Raw genomic sequence first — 17550 nt, 5'->3', positions numbered from 1 at the left:
GGCATTTTTTGCCCAGGGTCACACAATTCAGGTAGTGGAGGCAGGACTGGGTTCAGAATCTGGCCTGGCCCTTGGTTGGCACTGTATGTCCTACAAACACACAGGAAGCCCCCCAGGATGTGCTCTGCGCAGGCATGGTGGGGAGGACCAGACAATCCATGTGCAGGTCCCTCTTAATCCAAAGCAAGCTGTTCTGCTTGCTGCCCTTGACCCACTGAAAATCTGGGCAGCCATCTCTCCTTTGGGATTTGTCCCTGTGCTTCCTTCCTTCCAGCACTATTTACCTTGCCTCCCTCCAGCCCTTGTCTGCCCTGTACACTGCAAGTTAACTAGTGAAACTAAATCTAGATTTAGTGTACTTAGGTTTAGGTTAATGTACTTAGATTTTGGTTCAATACGTTTTGCCCTTTTTAAAATCCATAAATATTCCAGTATATATTTTATAAAAGATGACTTTTATAAGATCATAACACTTCCATTATCATACCTTAATGTTATCAGACAACTGATCAATATTTAAATTTCCATAAACATCTCAAAACCTTTTTCATTTCACATCTTGTTTTAATCAGGATTTTTAAAAAAATGAAACTAGCCGAGACTGGTTTGGCTCAGTGGATAGAGCGTCGGCCTGCGGACTGAAGGGTCCCGGGTTCGGTTCCGGTCAAGGGCATGTACCTGGGTTGCGGGCACATCCCCAGTGGGAGATGTGCAGGAGGCAGCTGATCGATGTTTCTCTCTCATCGATATTTCTAGCTCTCTATCTCTCTCCTTTCCTCTCTGTAAAAAATCAATAAAAATATACTTTAAAAAAAATGAAACTAGACCACTATATCTATATATATGAAGGGAGAGGGAGAGGGAGAGACAGATAGAAATATCAACGATGAGGGAGAATCATTAATCGGCTGCCTCCTGTATGCTCCCTACTGAGGATCAAGCCTGTAACACGGGCATGAGCCCTGGACTGGAATCGAACCCAGGACCCTTCAGTCCGCAGGCTGATGCTCTATCCACTGAACCAAACCAGCTAGGGCCCACCTTCTTCTTCTTCTCTCTCTCTTTTTTTTTTAATTTACTGATTCTAGAGAGGGGAAGGGAGAGAGAGAAACTGATTTGTTGCTCTACTTATTTATGAATTCATTGGTTGATACTTGTATGTTCCCTGACCAGGGATCAAACCCACAACCTTGGTGTATAGGGGATGGTGCTCTAACCAACTGAGCCACCTGACCAGGGCTATTTTGATCAGGATTTAAGTAAGGATTACTCACTGCAATTGGTTGCTATGTCTCTGACATTCTTTTTCATCTATATGTGCTCCTTCCACCTCTGTTGCTTTTGTTTCCTTGCAATTTTATTTATGGAAGAAGCCGGTTCTCTGGTTCTTTTTATTTCACACAGTGTGGATTTTGCTGATTGCAAAGTCATTTTTTTTCCTACCATGTTCTTCTCTCCTCTATATTTCCTATAAGTTGGTAGTGTGTCTCTAGAGGCTGGTTCAGGACTCAGACTATTTTTCAAGCGTACTTCATAGGCATTGATGTGAATTTGTAGCAGGTGTCCTGCATGCTTAGCTGTCTCTGCCATAGCTGGTTTCTTGTTTAAATGTGTTAAGAGGAGTCAGGTCCCTGACTGTTCACTGGGCCCCAGGAGGTGGACTTGAGAAAGTGGGGGAAACAGTGTATTGTGCTTGCAGAGTTCTTGTTCTTTCTTTTCTTTTTTAAAACAGTAAACACCTTTATTACTGAGCTAAGATAGGAGGGAGGGGAATTTATTTGCCTTTCTGGGCCTTGATTTTCCTCAGCTAGAACTCCAGCCCCCGGCCCTCAGCACATAGCCACCTGCCTGACCACACCGGCCTGGTCTTGAAGCGAAGCAAACCAGGAGCTCGCCCTGCTGGAGCCGCTCCTCAGGAAACTGCTGCTTTTGGCATTCGTTTCCCTTTCATCCTCTTCCTTTTGCATTTTGTTTTTTGTTTAAAATCGCTTCCTCCTCAGGAGCCTAAAGCCTCGTCCCCTCCTTGGGGCTCGGGTGCAGTGCACAGTGGGACTTGCACCACCGTCGGTATGGTCCGCTGTCAATGAGCATGAATGAGGCAGTTCTTCATCAGGATCTTGGTGTGGGCCAGTTTGTTGCTGGATGCATTGTAGACATCAATAATCCTCACGTGGTGCGTACAACACTTGGTGCCCTAGAAGTTGCCCGGGTCCAGCCTCAAGGCACAGTACTTCTTGCTGCCTCCCTGCATGTGGACTATGTGGACGGGCGCCAGCTCGTATTTTCCCTTCTTGTGGTAGGGGTTTCTCTTGTCCCTGGCCTTGCAGTGCTTGGGCCACTGTTCTGAGAGATGCCCATGGCTTGGGGCTGGCTGGAAAAGTCTTTTTTTCTGTCCAATTCTGCCACCCAGGGCTGTGATACTCTCTTTCTCAATGGTCTGCTTCCTCCCGTTTACTGGTACATGAACCAGTGAGTTGGGTGTAGAGCAATGTGGTTATTTCAGCAGGCTCCTTCTTGCCTGTCTGCCACACTCTTAGTAAGGGGTCTGTCTTGGCCTGAATTGTGCCGCTCAATCCATATGTTGAGGTCCTAATCCCCACCACCTCAGAATGTGACTGTACTTGGAGACAGCATCTTTAAAGAGATGATTAAGTTCAAATAAGTCATTTAGGTGGAGGCTAATCCAATCTGACTGGTGCCCTTACATGAAGAGATCAGGACATTAAGACATACACAGAGGGAAGACCACTGAGGACACAGGAAGAAGACAGCATCTACAGGTCAAGGAGAGAGGCTTGGGGGAAACGGACCCTGCTGACACCTTGATTTTGGACTTCCAGCCTCCAGAACTATGAGAAAATATAATTTCTGTTGTTTGAGTCACCCAATCTTTGCTATTTGGTTGTGGCATCCCTAAACAATCCATAGCATCAGATAGTGACTGTTGTAAAATGCCCATCAACCTCTTATTTCATAGTTTTGTTTTAGCTTAAAAAAAATCTTTATTGTTGAGAGCATTATAGATGTCCCTATTTTCCCCTCAGTGCCCTCTTCCACCTGGTTCCCACCCCACCCCAGGCCTTCACCACCCTATTATCTGTGTCCATAAGTAATGCACATATGCAGATAAGATCTTTGGTTAATCTTTTTCCACCCCCTCACCCCTACTGCCCCGAGATTCTTGTCTGTTCCATGATTCTATTTAATCACCAGTTTATTTTGTTCATTAGACTTCTTGTTCATAGATATGTATTTATTGCATATATATATATATTTTTTTTTTTCTTCTTCCTCTTCTTAAAGAATATGCACCCTTTAACATTTCATGTAATACTGGTTTGGTGGTGATGAACTCCTTTAGCTTTTTCTTATCTGTGAAGCTCTTTATCTAACCTTCAATTCTAAATGATAGCTTTGCTGCCCTAGCTGGATTGGCTCAGTGGATAGAACGTTGGCCTATGGACTGAAGGATCCTGGGTTTGATTCCCATCAAGGGCACATGCCTGGGTTGTGGGCTCGATCCCCAGTAGGGGGTGTGCAGGAGGCAGCCAATGATTCTCTCATCATCGATGTTTCTATGTCTCCCTCTCCCTTCCTCTCTGAAATCAATAGATATAGAAATAAGAGGCCTGTAAAATTGTTTTGCCCTTGTCTATGGGGTGGAGGGCAATTGTGTAGCTCTAAAAACTGACCCCTTTTCTCACACTCTAGATCAGCCGTGGGCAAACTACGGCCCGCGGGCCGGATCCGGCCCGTTTGAAATGAATAAAACTAAAAAAAAAAAAAAAAAGACCGCACCCTTTTATGTAATGTTTACTTTGAATTTATATTAGTTCACACAAACACTCCATCCATGCTTTTGTTCCGGCCCTCCGGTCCAGTTTAAGAACACATTGTGGCCCTCGAGTCAAAAAGTTTGCCCACCCCTGCTCTAGATCTTGACAAAAGTTCCAGAAAACTTTTTGGTAAGCGCTGCTGTCATTGCAAGCCTATAGTGAGATGGCAGAGGCTGGAGGCCGATTCTTCCTCATCCCAGTACCAGCACAGGGCTAAGGGAGTGCAGTGCCTGCACAGCAAGCCCAGGGTGCTAATCTAACCTGTCCATGTGACCCTAGAACAGTGGTTCTCAACCTTCTGGCCCTTTAAATAGTTCCTCATGTTGTGACCCAACCATAAAATTATTTTCGTTGCTACTTCATACCTGTAATGCTGCTACTGTTATGAATTGTAAATATCTGATATGCAGGATGGTCTTAGGCGACCCCTGTGAAAGGGTCGTTAGACCTCCGAAGGGGTTGTGACCCACAGGTTGAGAACCACGGCCCTAGAGCAATAGCATCCCTCTTCTGGCCCACTGGGCTACAAGGTGGGCTTTCTGGAGGCCATCAACTCCAACAGAGACTGGTTCCTAACAAATGTGGAATGTCACAGGGTTGTGAATGGTCCCACCTAAATGCAGCACTTTTGCTGGCCTCTGCTTGGTGTTGCCACTTAAGTCTCTAGACGCAGGCAATCAGATTCAGAATGTGAGACCTGATAATTTTAAGTGTTAATTAATACTCAACCATAAATCCAAATGGAACACTCCTGCTACAGTGTGTGTGGGAGACAGTTCAAGTGGCCCCTTAACTTACTCTCCCATCTCCTGTCATCCTTGGGAGGCCATGGCCACCAAGCACTCGAACTGGCGCCATTCCCATAGACAGACTGTTTCCACCTCGATTCTCTAATGAGAGCACATGTAGCAAGGCCAGGCTGATTCTGGTGAGGCAGGCCGGATCCATGGGAACGCAAATCCCTGGGGATCATCCTGGGTGCTCTGCTACCCAAGTTCCCAGAGGGAAGAACAGGGTGCACCTACAGGGATATGGCCTCTTCCTCCCAAAACAAAATCAGAGGGTAGAGTCTTTGGATGGGGCTAGTACGCCCCCCTCCCACTCTCATTAGCCAAGCCTTGTTCCTTTACAAACACAACTGCGGCCAGCACACAGTTTTAGACAAAAAGCACTTTATTTAACAAAAAAGAAAAAAGAAAAAAATGGGGATGGGGGAAGAAAAGTTATAGGAAAGTACAACGTGCCTGCTGAAACTATTTTATATTTGTTTTCTTAAAAAAAAAAACAAAAAAAAAAAACAAAAAACACAACACAAAGCTTGTAATTTCCAATCACCGTTATCAGGGTTTACAACATCTATAAAGAACAAACATCTGCTTCAAAATTCTATGGGGGCAGGTGGGAACAGAGAAAGAGAGACGGCACCCAGCAGACATGGGGAGGTTTTGTTATCATTTATTTGTGAAGTTAAAAACGAGCGATAAAAAGTAAAAACTGCCATACAATTTTTTTTTTGTTTTGTTCTCAATTTGTTTTCATTTTCAATGTCCTCTTGAACAGATGAAACATGACAGACCAGTCCTGGGAGAAGGGACGCGGGAGGGGAGGGCTGCGAGAAGCAAGCTAGGGCAGAAGGAAGAGCGAGAGGAGCAGAGAGGCTGAGGGGCTTGACTGAGATAGGGCAGGGTATATGTGTGTGGGGGGGGTTCCCTGCAATATCAACACCTGGTCCAAGGAATGTTCCAACTCTAACTAAAAAAAAAAAAAAAAAAAAAGCAAGAGTGACTTTTTTTCCTTTTTAAAAGTTTATTTTAAAAACATGAAGAGGGCCAAGGGTGGCAGGGAGAAAATAAGTTTTCCTTGAAAGAAGCAGTTTTAGGGAAGACTGGGGGGGTGGGATATAGAGATTTTTATATATATATATAATTTTATAGGTTTTGTTTCACTTATTGTGTTTCTTATTAAAAAAAATTTTTTTTTTTGGCAGAGATTTAATTCTCGCTATCTTCTATGGCTGGCTCAACATGAAGGATCCCAGTTTTGAAAGAAAAAGAAAGGATGTGAGACACAGAATGGGCGAGAGAGTGAGAGCCAGGCATGACCTCCAAGCCACTCAGAGAGGGCTCCCCTGCACCCCACCCCCATGTCAGCCATCGCTCTCTCGCCTAACAAATGGAGGAAAAAAGAAAAAAAGAAAAAACCAGAAAATAAGCCCCAAACAGAACAAATAATAAAAGAATTTTCACAGATGAAGAAGTTCACATTCATTCGATTCATTGAGCCTGCGGAGAGGGAAGAGATAGGAATTGGTCACTACGGGGAGGGGGAGGCAGAGGCGGAAGACTGGGGGATAGTAAGGAGGGGGCCAGGAAGCCCCTCTCCCACGCCAATGGCTAGCAGGATGTGTCTGTAACTGTCTAGTCAAGTGCTCCAGGGACTCAGCTGAAGTCAGACTGGCTCCTTGATGGAGGAGGAGAAAGAGCGACACAAAGGCAAGAAGGAGAGAAGCAGGGGCCGCGGGAGAAAGAGAAGCGAAGTCAGGGTCTGCAAGGGAGAAGGTGGTGGGTGGCTCCCGGCGCATCACAACATGAACAATCTGAGATCACGGTGTCCCCACAACACCCCTGTGAGGTAGGTTGGAACGTGGCAGCGATCATCATGCCCACTTCACAGACAAGACCGGGACACAGACACGGGCGTGACAGCAGAGGCTGAGCCCAAGGGGCCGAGCCCCTTCGCAGGTTTCCTGCATCCCCGCTGGAGCCAGGGCCACCCCACACTGGGGCTGCCTGCAAACAGTCACTTGGACACCGTCGGGGAGAAGACCATGGGTTTAAAAACAAAAAGAACAAAAGCCAAAAAAGTAATGCAGAGGGGAAAAAATATCCATTTTCTTCCCAAGTGGCCAGATTTTGAGTTAGCAGCCAGGATGGTGACCAAAGTGCAGTGCCCGGGCTGCCCCCACCCCCAGGACTACCCACCAGTTCAACAGTTCCACCTTTTATCTGTCTCGCACTCGCCCCCAGCATCACGACAGCATTACACAGGAACAAGCGAGCCGGCGGAGGGAGGCCTCTTCTTTAACCTCTGGACCCAGCGCACACTTCCCCTGGCTCATGGGGACTCCCGGAGACCTCCAGCCACACGGCCCCCGCTGCAGGCATCAAGGACACACCCCGCAGGGGAAGGGATTTCCGGCGCTACCCACTAAGGCAGGATGGACGGTGGCTGGGGGTTGGAAGGAAAAAGGAGGAGGAGGAGGGTGGCAATTCCCACTTGCCTGCTGCTGTCCCTGTTGTGTGGGTGGAGGCTGGGGGCCACCAGGACCTGGGGTCTGTCCGTAGTAAGCGGCTTGCTGTCGGTAGTATTCAGCCCAGGCGGCACTATAGTCCGGCTGGGAGCCTGGGGGAGCTCCTGGACCCCCTCCAGTGGCCACTTGAGCTGTCAGGGAGGAGAGGGTGAGTGTGGCTGGGCAAGAGTGGGGGCCTGGCCCTGCCTTGCCTCAGGCCCCACCAGTTCAGCCTGCTTTAAAAAAAAATTATGTTGAAGTACAACCATGTTATATTAGTTTCAAGTGTATAAGTGATTCGCCATATAAATTCCTTAGGATGTGATCATCATACTAAGTCATCGTACAAATTCATAATAATGACTTACATTCCCTATACTGTACTTGCACCCTCTATTTTTTTGTATAACTCACCTTGCTTCTTGTAGTACTCCTCCCAGGCCTTTGTGTAGTCCTGCTGTGGTGGAGCTCCAGGCTGCTGGGGCTGCTGGCCTGCAGGAGGCGGGCACCAAGGTCAGACGACAGCAAGGGGACACAGCTGCCCTCTTCTGCCCTTCTGGCTGATTTGAGCCCATGCAGCAACCCACACACTCACCGATCTTTTTGTAATACTCTTCCCAGGCCTTAGTGTAGTCTGACTGGCCAGCAGGTGGGGGCTGAGGGGGCTCGCCCTGGGCAGGTGGAGCTGCGGGTGCAGGTGCGGGGCCGGGCACGGGGCCTGGGGGCTGCTGGTAGTAGTGTGAGTAGTAGGCAGCCCAGGCTGCGTTGGGGTCTGCGGCGGCTGCAGCGGCTTTATCTGCAAGAGGAGGGCAGTGCAGGCTGAGAGTTGACACAGAAGCCAATCCTGGGCCCAAACCCTGTGCTGCCCGTCAAATGGGTAGCCTTACTTACTCGGGTCATGAGGAGCAGGTGGTTGCCACTGGGGGTAGGTATTGCCCCAGCCCTGGGGTGGGTACTGGTGAGGAGGGGGACCCCCAGCACTGTAGGATGAGAAAGATGGGGAACACATGAGCGGAGGTTGCTCCTTTGCAGGGTAGAGATGGCTAGTAGGAAGAAGGCCCAAGGAAAGATGTGAGACAACTAAATGTGTAAGACCCAGGCCATGAAACAAAGTACCCCCAAATCAACATGCAGATTTGTGCATGGGGTGGAGACCAAGGTCAACACCTATTGCATCTTATAAAAGATGGTGTCTGTGAAACAAAGCTGGAATGGAATGTGTTTGGGCCCGAACAATCATTGCTTCTGAAAGATGAGGATGGACCTCTTGGTGGTAAATCGAAACGGGGCCTGTCGCTTTTCTTGCCAGCATATTGACACCCATGTCACAAATCCCAGGCAGCTGAAGAGTACTCACTGAGGGGGAGCCCCTGGTGGCCCCTGATTGAAGGGCCCAGGATTGAAGGGTCCCATGGGGCCGGCAGGGCCTGGTCCTCCTGGGCCTGGTCCAACTGGACAGAGGGGACCCTGGAAGGAGAATGTGACAAGGTCAGCGGTGGGAGTCAGGAGTCAGGAGCCAGACTCCCAGAGCCCTCCATGAGCCCACCTCAATCTTCTCCTCGATGAGCTGCTTGGCGTGATCAATCTGCTGGGGCGAGCCCCGGATAATAAACAGTTTAAAGTTGGGGTCCCCGTTGGGCGGCAATTGCCGGGAGATCTCTACGAAGGCGCCCGTCTGCTGGTTTATGGCTTTCACGTTCTCGCCACCTGCAGGGGACACAGGCAGTGAAGGGAGGGAGGGAGGAATGAATGGGTGAGGGACGAAGGGCAGGGAGAGGCCTCCTCACCTCGGCCGATGACTAGCCCACACTTGTGAGTGGGGATGGAGAAGGTCATCTCTCCACCAGGCGGGCCCCAGTTGCCTTGGCCCCTTCCTCGGCCACGGCCCCCTGGGGGCATGCCAGGACCCCCTGGAGGACCTGGGGGACCACTCTGCAAGACAGGGAGATGGAGAATAAATGTAGGAAGCCAGGCACATTACTCTGCCCCCACCAGCTCTTCTCACCTACCCCATGCCACCTACCCTAAGGCTCTGGAGGAGGTCATTGATAATCCGCGCCGCATGCTCGCACCGGTCTGGGGGCCCCATTATGTGAGCTATCTTCTCAGGACCTGTCCCATCATCTGAGGCCAGCATCCAGAGAGCGGAGACACGGATTTAAAAGAGAAGCACAACTCCAAACCACCACACCTCCTCAGGGCAGTACTGTGCCAAGCTAGGTGTCTGAGACATCTCAGACTCAGTGCCGCTCGCCTCACTCCACGTACTCAGGAGTGAGGAAGGAGGCAGGCAGGCCCCATGTCCCCAGAGAAGAAAACTGACCAGCTGGGCAGGGAGGTAGCTGAGGCTTCTTTCTGCAATTAGAACCCCCAGAACTAACAGATGCATTTTATAGAACTAAGAACAACAAATCTCTGAAAAGCAGGAAAGGGGTCCCTCCTTCCCACAGACCTGCCCTCAGACTCTCACAGGCTTGGCAGGAGCCCAGAGTTGGGTCAGTGATTTGATCCAGCCCAGTGCCCAAGTTACCCAGGCTGCCTAGTTGAGACAGGCTACTGGTGGGGGAGAGGGATGAGATAGATTCAACAGGAGAGGAAAACACAGAAAGTGTGCCCATCACCAACTCTCTCACGGGGCTGTCCCACAGAGGAGAAAGACAAGATCCAACAGTAAAGAGGCACAGCATGCTAACCATGGTGCCAAGCTGCCCACAGTGGACACTCAGGTTGATCTTAAGAGGACAGCACTGGCTTACACAGCACACGACTTGGCCCTGACCTTGTTTAAACTGGATCCGCACACCAGCATCATTCTGGATCTTCTTAATCATCTCGCCGCTCCGGCCAATAACCACGCCAACAGAATGCCTAGGCACTGGCACCTGAGGGAGACGCAGAGAGAGGGTCAGCTGAGTTCTGTCCCCATAGCTTTGCTGCCCACTGGACACAAGGAGCCCCTCACCCCCCGCATAGCCCTCCATCTTCTGGGGGAAGCCCACACTCACATCAATTCCCCCACCAATCCGGGATCCATACTCATTCCGGTCCCCAAAGCCGCCCTGGTCACGCTCCCGAAGGATGTCCATCACCATCTCACAGGCTTGCTGAAAAGACACAGGGCATGGTGCACGTGGCAAGCCCTGCTGCCCCACTGCACCCCCAGCCTCCCATAAACCAAGGGGTCACAGGCTTAAGCTAAGGACTGACACAGGTGCCGAGCTCTGTATTTGCCACCCTGAGAGGCAGGCATGGCCAGCAACTTCACTTTCCACATGAGAAGATGGAGGATCAGTTAGGCCACTTGCTCAGATACAAACCATTGTTGAAGGGAGAATTCAACACAAGAACATGAACCCTGGGATGACTTCAAAGCCAGTGCTTTTGAAAACCTTTCCACTTCTATTCAAATCTCCAGGCAGCCCACCAGCTCTCCCTTCTCTAAAACCCACTATTCACCACCACCGCAGGGCACACTCACCTGCACTTTGTAAGGATCTCCAATGATCCGAAGGGGCTTGTCAACATTTGTATTCTGGGAACCATCTTGAATTAAAATCATCTTTACTCCAGCACGTTCCTTTAAAACCAATGTCGACTGTCAGTGTAGGACTTTCAAATAACTTTCTGGCGACTAGTGCATTTGGGGCAGGGTCCATGATCAAAAAGGATAGAAGACTGGGAAAGCAGCTGGGGGTGGTGGTGGTGTGCAGACCAGATACAGGATGGAAACTTTCTTGGGATGGATGGAACCTTCCGTCTCCACTCCCTCACCTGTAGCTGTTTAATGGTCTCCCCGCCTTTCCCGATGACAAGGCCAGCCTTCCCCGCGGGGATCATAATCTCCTGCACTGTGCCATTCTGGCCCCCGTTGGAGTTGTCATGGAACTGTCCTGGGGGGCCCCCACGACCCCGAGAGACGATGTCATCCAGCATCATCTTTGCTTTCCTGGGAAGGGGAAGAATGGGGTGCTGTCACTTGAGAGTACTGGCCTGGTGACCCCCCCTCCCCAAAGCTCAAAGCAAAGAAGGTGACTCCCAACACATGCGTTTGACAGATGATGAGGAAGAGAGTACTACGGTCCCTGGGGCTTGGCTGCAAGGACATGGTGTGGGAGTCACCCCCAATTTTCAAAGGGATCAAGAGGACTTCTGCCCACTCCCATCACAATGACAGGCCCAGCCAGGCACTTACTGGACAGATTCTGGGGCTCCTGTCAAGGACACACTGCGCTCAGGGAGGCCACCACTGTCTGGAGAGAAGAGGAGATAGGGTCAGTGCCTTTCCAGGCCTGCAGACCCTGGAAAGGCTTTTAGTGGAGATGAGGAAACTTCCAGAACAATCACCAGCCACTTTTGCCACCATTCAGCAGCCTGACAAATCAATTTACCTCCCCAAACACCTGGGAGGCTGCCCTATGCAAAGCCAAGGTCAGGAAGCTTAAAGTCCAACAAGGGAGACAGAACTTTTAGGGGAAAAGATGAGGTAGGAGAGGCAGGTTCTGGAAGGTCCAAACCCTGGACCATTTTTGCCACCACTAATGATCACATGCACACCCTCTCGTTAACAAACTCCACTCTGCTAGAACAAGGCCTCAGAAGCAGACTCCTACAGAGGAGCAGGCAGAACTGGGATTCAAACCCAGGCCCACTCTCAAAACTTTTCTAATGCACCTTCCTGCCTCCCATATTCCTGTCTGGTTTCTACTAGATGTTTAGGTGGCAACTTAACATAATGGTTCACAGCAGACCTGGAATGAGGCAACCTGTGTTCAATTCTAGATCTTCCCCTTCAGTTCTCCCCCCACCCATAAAATGAAAACAAAAGTCAGAGCTACATCCGTGGTGCTGCACACTGGAGATACTACACTGAGCCTGGCACATAGAAGGCACTCAATAAATAAAACAAATATGTTTCATGTCTAACGGTCAAGTTAAAAGTGAGAGGAATACTAAAGTGCAAAGAGCCCAGCCCCTGCATTCATTCTGGCGCGAAACTGGCTCACTCATACCTGGAGAGATCTGGACTTTGCAGCCTGAATCTTGCTGGATTTTATTAATCTGTTCACCTCCTCTGCCAATGACTAGGTGGTGAAGAAAGGAGAAAAGTGAGTTACTTTAAAATGGAATACAAAAGAAAAAAAAAAAGCAGAGCTGACGGAAGGGGCCAGCACCAAGTAAACGAGGCGATGGTGGGGCCACATGAATATTCAAAGGAGACGATGAGCGCTCTTCCAGTCCAGAAAGAACAGGTTAATAGGGGAAGCCCTTTCAGACCAGAGGCTTCTGGGGTGGCAGGGCTTCCAGGACACTGTCCCAGGGCGGGGCTGTGGATATAATGGACACCCCAGAGCACGGTGACCCACACTCACTTAGTCCTACCATGCCGTCTGGGACCCTGTACTCCTCTGTCATTGAAGTCCTGCAAAGAGACAATGAAGGTCAGTCTCAAATGGGAAAGCAAAGGATCTGCCAGAGAAAAGGGCCCCCGATGTTTCTGACCTCTGACCCTGCTCCCTATGATGGGACCAAGACCTCACAAGCCTATGCAAAATCTAGCAGCATGAGGGTGGGGATCTCTTGTCCCACAGCAGGTCACTCCATTTCTTGAGGCCAAGTTTCCCCGCGCGGGCCATGAAAGGCCTGTTCTGAGGCAGTGTGGCCCCTGGACCAGTGCTGTCCCTAACTCACGGGGAGAATGAGCACCTGGACACTTTTATAGCAATCTGATAAAGTCAATTTATAACCACTGACTTTAAAAACAAACAAAAAAAGGAATAATTTTGCACCTTTTAAATTTCATTTTCCAAGCAAATCATTTTTTTAAATTAAATATATCTTTATTAATTTCAGAGAGAAAGGAAGAGGGAGAGAGACAGAAACATCAATGATGAGAGAGAATCACAGATCGGCCACCTCCTGGCACGCCCCCTACTGGGGATCGAGCCCACAACTCAGGCATGTGCCCTTGACCGGAATCGAACCCGGAACCCTTCAGTCCCCAGGCCGATGCTCTATCCACTGAGCCAAACCAGCTAGGGACCTAGCAAATCATTTTTATTGCATTTTACAAAAATGTTGGCCCATTAAAAAAATAAAAGAAACAATGTGGTCCTTCACAAAGGATTCTATGTCAGATTCATTGAAGTCATGGGGTGGGTGGGGGAGGAAATAAGGTAGGCTCCATCCGCTCTCAGGGAACAAGCATTTGCAGAGGATGGGCGAGAAAACCAGCCTTTTCGAGGAAGACAGATGTGTGTGCTTCTGGAGAGTCCCCACCCCAACAAAGGAAGCACCATGGTGCAGAAATCACCATTCTGTCATTACAGGGAAATGCCACAACCCTGTCCTACCTCCAGCCTTGAAGACAGGTAAGTACAGGGATAAAGGCAGCACCTTCTACCCCTCAGTCCACTCTTTGGTGGACCATCCTGAAATGGTGCAGGGCTCCCAGACAGAGTTCTCCCTCAAGACAGTAAGAAAGGCAGAGACAGCTGACAGACAAACGACATTTTCTCCAAATCACAACTCACCTGGGGGGAGGATGGATGGGTCCAAGTTGAGAACTGATGGCTACAGAGAGAAAATCCAAAGGAAAGATTGGCGTGCTTCTCTCTGGAACCCAGAACACTACTGACCCCAGGTGCTCCTACCTACATAGGAGCGACTAACACTATTACAGTCTAAGCCAGTGGTTCTCAACCTTCCTAATGCCGCGACCCTTTAATACAGTTCCTCATGTTGTGGTGACCCCAACCATAAAATTATTTTCGTTGCTACTTCATAACTGTAATTTTGCTACTGTTATGAATCGTAATGTAAATATCTGATATGTAGGATGTATTTTCATTGTTACAAATTGGACATAATTAAAGCATAGTGATTAATCACAAAAACAATATGTAATTATATGTGTTTTCCGATGGTCTTAGGTGACCACTGTAAAAGGGTCATTCGACCCCCAAAGGGGCAGGTGGAGAACCGCTGGTCTAAGCCCTTCTAAGCACTGGAGCATAGTGGACCCTGCTCACAACAGCATAGGCACTGGGTATTTCTGCCTCAATTTCCGGGGGCTATAGGAACCCCAAAGATCACGAAGCCCAGATGATGAACACCTAGAGCCTCCATAAAGGACAGGTGCGCAGTGCTCCCAGCTCCAAACAACCTCCTAAGATCCTGAAGTTGCCCTCTGCCTGCATTACCCAACAGACTTACAGTCTCCCTGAGAGGCCAGTTTCTTGCTCTCCGGTTGGTCTGTGAAAGAGAGAGGATGTCAGATGCAGCACCCACCCACCCACAGCCTCCTTAAATCTGATACTGGTGCCACACTTCCTGGCAAACTATCCTCTCTTCTGCTACCCCCCAAATCAGAGCAGAGACAGGAAAGACCAACCCCTAAGTGAGGCCAGACTTCATCAACCGGCACTAAGAGTAAAAAAGCCCTTTATACTCTATATAATAGTGGCATCTGAGTCCTTTTAGCTCAGGATGAGACCTGCCTTGGGCAGCCGGGGTTCTGGTTGAAAGAAGTTGCTGGCCACCCAAACTTTACTGATGTGGGGCCTCAATAACAGTACCAGCATTTCTCCAGCCTACCAGAAGGGGAGAAACAATCTTGAGAACTTACAACTTGGACCCAGCCACAGTCAATCTGCTCTCCTCTCAGCCACCTGATACCTCAGGATGGTGGCCCAACAAAAAGAATGAACAAAGCTGGGATTGCTGAGGTTTTAAAAGACTGAACAGCAGCAGGCTGCCCTCCCCCCCACTCTGAACCACATTCAAACAAAGGCACCTCACTCTCTATCCTCCTTCCCAGCAAGTAGTTACCTCCATCTTCCAATTGCCTCTTTTGGCCCCCAAAACCGAAGTCAGGAGTGCTGTTATTCACTGTTGTAGCAGCATCGCCTCCAATTTTGGCTGCGATCTAGAAATGAAGTTGTAAGCAGAGAAGAATTAGCACCAAAAAGCAACCTCCGTGGGGCTCAGATCAACTTCTCGGAATCTCTCCTGCTCTCTTTGCTGTTCGGACTGAGAGTCAGGTTCCCCCTAATTTAGGGAAGAACTTGATGGTTAAGACATTCTAGAAGGAATTTCCACCTGAGGTCTCAGAGTTCAACAGTTAACTCCCTTTCTTGATGGGATTTGGTCCCAAATGGTTTGTGGCCAGACTGTAACCCACACTAACTTGGGGTAAAAGGAACGGAAGCTCAGTGCCACTGAGGGTCCTCGGGTCATCTCCACAATGTAGCCGGGTTCTTCTGGGATGCTGAAGAGCATCATCTCCCTCACCCTCAGAACCCTAGCGGTTGTGAAACAAATCTCAGGGCAGTTTTTGCTCCAAGGCATCTGAAATCTTCATTTGCGGAAAATAAAAGACCCTTCTGGAGCACATGTTACAATTTAGCCACACGAAGAGCAACTTCAAATAAACCCCTATCCAACAAACCTAACACCAGAGTCTGTTTGTGGAAGTATTCCAAGTTTCCCAAAGAAACACAAACCAAAAACTAAGTATCTAGCCTTTCACTTCTCAACTATTTAACACTTGGAGCCAAAGCTCTTGGACTGTCCAGATGGGGCACCCAGCACCAACTCCCCCAGGTACAGCTGCTCCATCAAGACAGCTCAGTGGGCAAGCAGACATAAGCGCACATTAAAACATCCCAGGGCAGCGAGAAAGCCTCGGTCACACTGGGCGGAGCCGGGCGGCCACCTAACGGGACCTCCGACCCTGCCCTGGAGGCACTGGGAGCACCCGGGGTTGGGGTCTGCCTTCCGGAAAGGGCGGCCAAGTCCTCCCATTCTATGGGCCTCCTCCCCGCCAGGCTCTGGGGAGGTCGGTCCCACCAGCATGTGTCACCTCCATGTTGTCATCAAGACTCAAAACACTGGTTGGGATCCTCCTCTCTTCATCAAAAAGATAGAAGACCACGCTTTCAAGCAACCGGAAGCATCAAGAAGAGCCAGCTCCTATGCCCACCCTCCCGTTTCACCGAAGTGCTTGGCCGCTCGGGCAGCAAAAGGGTCCCCTGTCCGCACTCAAGAGGAAGGACTTCTTTTCCCCAAAGTCCCTTCTTCCTGGGGAGCGGGCTGAAACGGGGCTGGGTTGAGGGCAAGCAGTTCTGTGCCCTGACGGGGAGGTGGGGGCCAAGTAAGACCAACCCGGGAAGGCGGACCCCTTCCTTCCAGAACAGCGGAGCATGCTTTCGCGTACCCTAAGGCGAGGCAGAGGTGCCGGGGGCCCCTGCACACCCAGGGACCGCTTTTGGGAATCTCCCGGACGCCCCTTCCCCCTGCAAGGGTCACCCGTGGGGGACCCCACTCGAGGCGCGTGGGGCGGCCCAGGCCCCAGCCTACTGCTCCACGTGACCCCGCGGGGGCCACGGCGCCCCCTTACTCGCGACCCCGTGCGCGCGCGCACGTGACCCCGCCCCCTCCCCCGCCCGAGCGCGCGCCCCTCAGGCCCGCGGCCTCCTCACCTGGCGGGCCCGCTGCACGGCGTCGGCGAAGGCGTCCTTGCGAATTCCCGGGCCGCCCCCGCCTGGGGGCTGCGAAGGGCCGCCGGCCGACCCTCCGCCCGGGCCACCGCCGCCTCGGTCCCCTGCGCCTGGCGGGCCCTGTGGAGGGCCTCCCCCGGCGCCCCCGGACCCCCCGCCCCCGCCGGCGGTCGGCGGCGGCCCGGGCGGGGGTCCTCCCGTGCTGTAGTCCGACATGGCGCGGCGGGGCCGGGCCTGGCGCGGCTGCTGAAGCTGAGGAGGTGGAGGCGGCGGCGGCAGCAGCGGCGGCGGCTCAACGCGGGAACAAGGCCTCGCTCCACACGGCCGCGGAGCACTCTGGGAACCCAGCGGCTGGGAAGACGATGGTGGGGGGGAGGGACGCCCCCCCTCCCGCCGCCGTGACGGACGGCAGGACCGGGCCAATAGGAAGCAGCCGCCGCTCCCCGGACACCAATCAAGGGCTCTGTGGTCAAGCGACCAATCGGAGTGCTGCGGAAGGCACTGGGTAGTAGGCGCTGTGTGACTGACAGCTCTCTGAGGCAATGCGCTGCTGGCTGCCGGCGCTAGGTTGGCCCAATGAAGCGGAGTTCCAGAATCGCGGGGCGGCTTCAGAACCTATTGACCGCTCGGAAGAGTCAAGCGTACAGGAAGGAGGAGCCTAGCAAATGGCTCCTTTGAACACAAGCCAATGAGTGCACGCGGAAGGCGGTTCTTGTAAAGATTGGCAGTCAATTTAATCCAATCCCTTACGAGTTCTGGATGATGCGCTTGGGTTTGGATTGGCTTTTCATGTTAACCATAATCCTTTTCCAGCCTTGACTTCTAAGCCAATGGCTGAGAGACGGGGGCAGGTGTTAGGTGACTGACACCGGTCTAGACAAATGGCAGTGAAGTAAAGGTGCCCAGTATTAGTGGGAACCGGTGGAAT

General features: G+C 50.9%; 1 protein-coding gene across 1 annotated transcript; it reads right to left on the bottom strand.

The window, feature by feature from the left end:
- Positions 1-5116: 5116 nt before the first annotated feature.
- Positions 5117-16975, bottom strand: KHSRP (KH-type splicing regulatory protein). Its single transcript, XM_059696945.1, has 19 exons — positions 16605-16975; positions 14953-15049; positions 14338-14376; positions 13656-13695; positions 12495-12544; positions 12135-12206; positions 11318-11375; positions 10897-11071; positions 10604-10702; positions 10131-10229; positions 9905-10007; positions 9149-9249; positions 8913-9057; positions 8672-8832; positions 8483-8592; positions 8017-8105; positions 7721-7921; positions 7540-7617; positions 5117-7277 (listed from the first exon to the last, which is right to left on the bottom strand). Exons 1-19 carry the CDS (start codon positions 16836-16838, stop codon positions 7000-7002), a joined length of 2229 nt encoding a protein of 742 aa, XP_059552928.1. The 5' UTR covers positions 16839-16975; the 3' UTR covers positions 5117-6999.
- Between the last annotated feature and the right edge of the window lie 575 nt (positions 16976-17550).

This window comes from Myotis daubentonii, chromosome 5 (assembly GCF_963259705.1).
Source record: "Myotis daubentonii chromosome 5, mMyoDau2.1, whole genome shotgun sequence".
Taxonomy (NCBI): domain Eukaryota; kingdom Metazoa; phylum Chordata; class Mammalia; order Chiroptera; family Vespertilionidae; genus Myotis; species Myotis daubentonii.
This window is presented reverse-complemented; position numbering and strand designations above follow the sequence as displayed.